We start from the raw sequence: 2,174 nt of genomic DNA, 5'->3' as shown, positions 1-2,174 counted from the left end.
GGGCCGGGTTTGCCTGTGTGCCTATTCAATTATTAGAACAAAAGTTTTCTTATGGAAGGTCCTTATATAGACTTTTGTAGTGACTCCGTAAGAATTCATAATGAGTTTGTAAATTGATAGGTGCTTTTAGAGCGGTCATTCTCTGAAACTACTGATTTATTTTCAGCAGTACGCCTCGTCCCTCTTTTTATTATCCCCCCCCCCTTTTAAAAAGACTGTACAGTTAAGTTTCTTCCAGATGCCAAGTTATTGAGGTTTTATTACAGTTTTTGTTTGTGTGTGTCTTCTTGCTGGTGGAGGTCAGAGGTTGGGGGTCCGTCTGACCTTGGACACTCACGAAACGGAGTGAGAAGGAGTGTGAGGCCTCTGCTGCCTGGCTTATTTCACACTTTGTCCTGTATCCTCAGCTACCGTCAGGCCCAGGCTGCAGTACTTGCAGTGTTACCTCGGCTCCATCAGCTCAAAGTCCCTACTAAGCGGCCCACTGATTATTTCGCAGAGATGGCTAAGTCTGATCAGCAGATGCAGAAGGTAAGAAACAGAGAAGATGTTTTTTCCTGGCAAGCTGAGGCTTTGGACTTTTAAATATATTTACCCGGCTAATCTCCTATAATGTTTAAAAGAAGACTATCAGAAGCAGTATAATTTACAGTTTGGTAGAAGTGGGCCTTGTTTGACTTTGGGAGGGAAAGAATTGCCAAAATTTAGTTCAAGATGAATTGAATAATTCCCTTGGGTCTCAAGCCGGATTTTAGGGGGCTGTTGTCTTGGAGGTACTTAGGGAAGCCAATCTAGAGACGAGCTCAGACACATCTCTGTACATTCACACTGACAGCTGCTCATCCTTTAACTGGGATGTGTATGTTTGGTAGAAAGGGCTACATGCCTGATATCTGTTGGTGTTTTTATGTATATGGTATATTGGAGAAGGGAACTAGGGCTGCATGCTGTTTTAACAGTCGGTAGACAGTAGGGATGGGCAGAAGTTATTTTCTCTTGGCAAAACTGTAAGCAGGCAGTTTTGTATAATGGAGCAACCTTCCCACACCAGGAGCGGGAAGGTTGCTTTCAAGTTTTTGCTTCCCCACTGATACATTCGGTATGCTAGGCAAAGTGCTCAGTCTTTGGGCTGCATTGTCCTCATATGTAAAACCCAGGTCTTGGAATTGATTATTTACAAGGTTTCTCTGAGCTCCATAGTTTGCAGATCAAGGAATATCTGTTTCCTGCTCCAGGGCACCCAAAAGAGCAGTCATCCCAGAGTTAAATAACGTAATATTTTTATGTATATGGTATATTGGAGAAGGGAACTAGGGCTGCATGCTGTTTTAACAGTCGGTAGACAGTAGGGTTGGGCAGAAGTTATTTTCTCTTGGCAAAACTGTAAGCAGGCAGTTTTGTATAATGGAGCAAATGGCACACCAGGAGCGGGAAGGTTGCCTTCAAGTTCTTGCTTCCCCACTGATACATTCGGTATGCTGGGCAAAGTGCTCAGTCTTTGGACTGCATTGTCCTCATGTAAAACCCAGGTCTTGGAATAGATTATTTACAAGGTTTCTCTGAGCTCCATAGTTTGCAGATCAAGGAATATCTGTTTCCTGCTCCAGGGCACCCAAAAGAGCAGTCATCCCAGAGTTAAATAACGTAAGCTGACACATTTTGTGTTTTAGATTCGACAAAAGCTGCAGGCTAAACAGGCCGCCATGGAGAAGTCAGAGAAGGCTAAGCAACTTCGCGCACTTAGGAAATACGGAAAGAAGGTAAGAAGGAAAGTGCAGGGGATGGAATGATGCCGAGTGTGTGTGTGTCAGGTCAGATTGCCGCAGTCTGGTTTGGTTCCATGACCCGTGTGTGTTAGATCTTGTGTTATCTTTTTTTTTTTTAACACATTGCGTACCGCATAGAAATCTCTAAGACATATGCCAGGGACCGCACGTTTTTGGGCAAACTGCACGTGATTTAAATCATAATGCACTTCAGGTGTTGTTTTTCAATAATTATAACATTTTTATTTACAAAAACAATTAAACAATTAAAGTTCCTAGTACTTTTTTAACGTATGGTACTGCATAAAACATTTTCCTCTATGAAGAGGGACCAAACAAAATTTACGTAAGTATCTAGATTCGCTCCTTTTTCCATGGGCGTGAGAAATGAGAACATTCGTGAGCGGT

The 2,174-nt window shown here is 42.6% G+C and overlaps 1 protein-coding gene across 1 annotated transcript in view; it reads left to right on the top strand.

Annotated features, from left to right (window-relative positions):
• EBNA1BP2 (EBNA1 binding protein 2) overlaps window positions 1–2,174 on the top strand; it is a 7,297-nt gene that overhangs the window by 1,053 nt on the left and 4,070 nt on the right. The window contains exons 4-5 of the mRNA XM_015563182.1: window positions 408–531; window positions 1,671–1,760. Of these exons, the coding sequence (XP_015418668.1) occupies window positions 408–531; window positions 1,671–1,760 (214 nt within the window). The remainder of the gene's footprint in view (window positions 1–407; window positions 532–1,670; window positions 1,761–2,174) is intronic.

This window comes from Myotis davidii, unplaced genomic scaffold (genome assembly GCF_000327345.1).
Source record: "Myotis davidii unplaced genomic scaffold, ASM32734v1 scaffold458, whole genome shotgun sequence".
In the NCBI taxonomy this organism is placed as follows: Eukaryota; Metazoa; Chordata; class Mammalia; order Chiroptera; family Vespertilionidae; genus Myotis; species Myotis davidii.
Note: the sequence above shows the minus strand (reverse complement) of the source record. Positions and strands in the feature narration are given on the sequence as shown.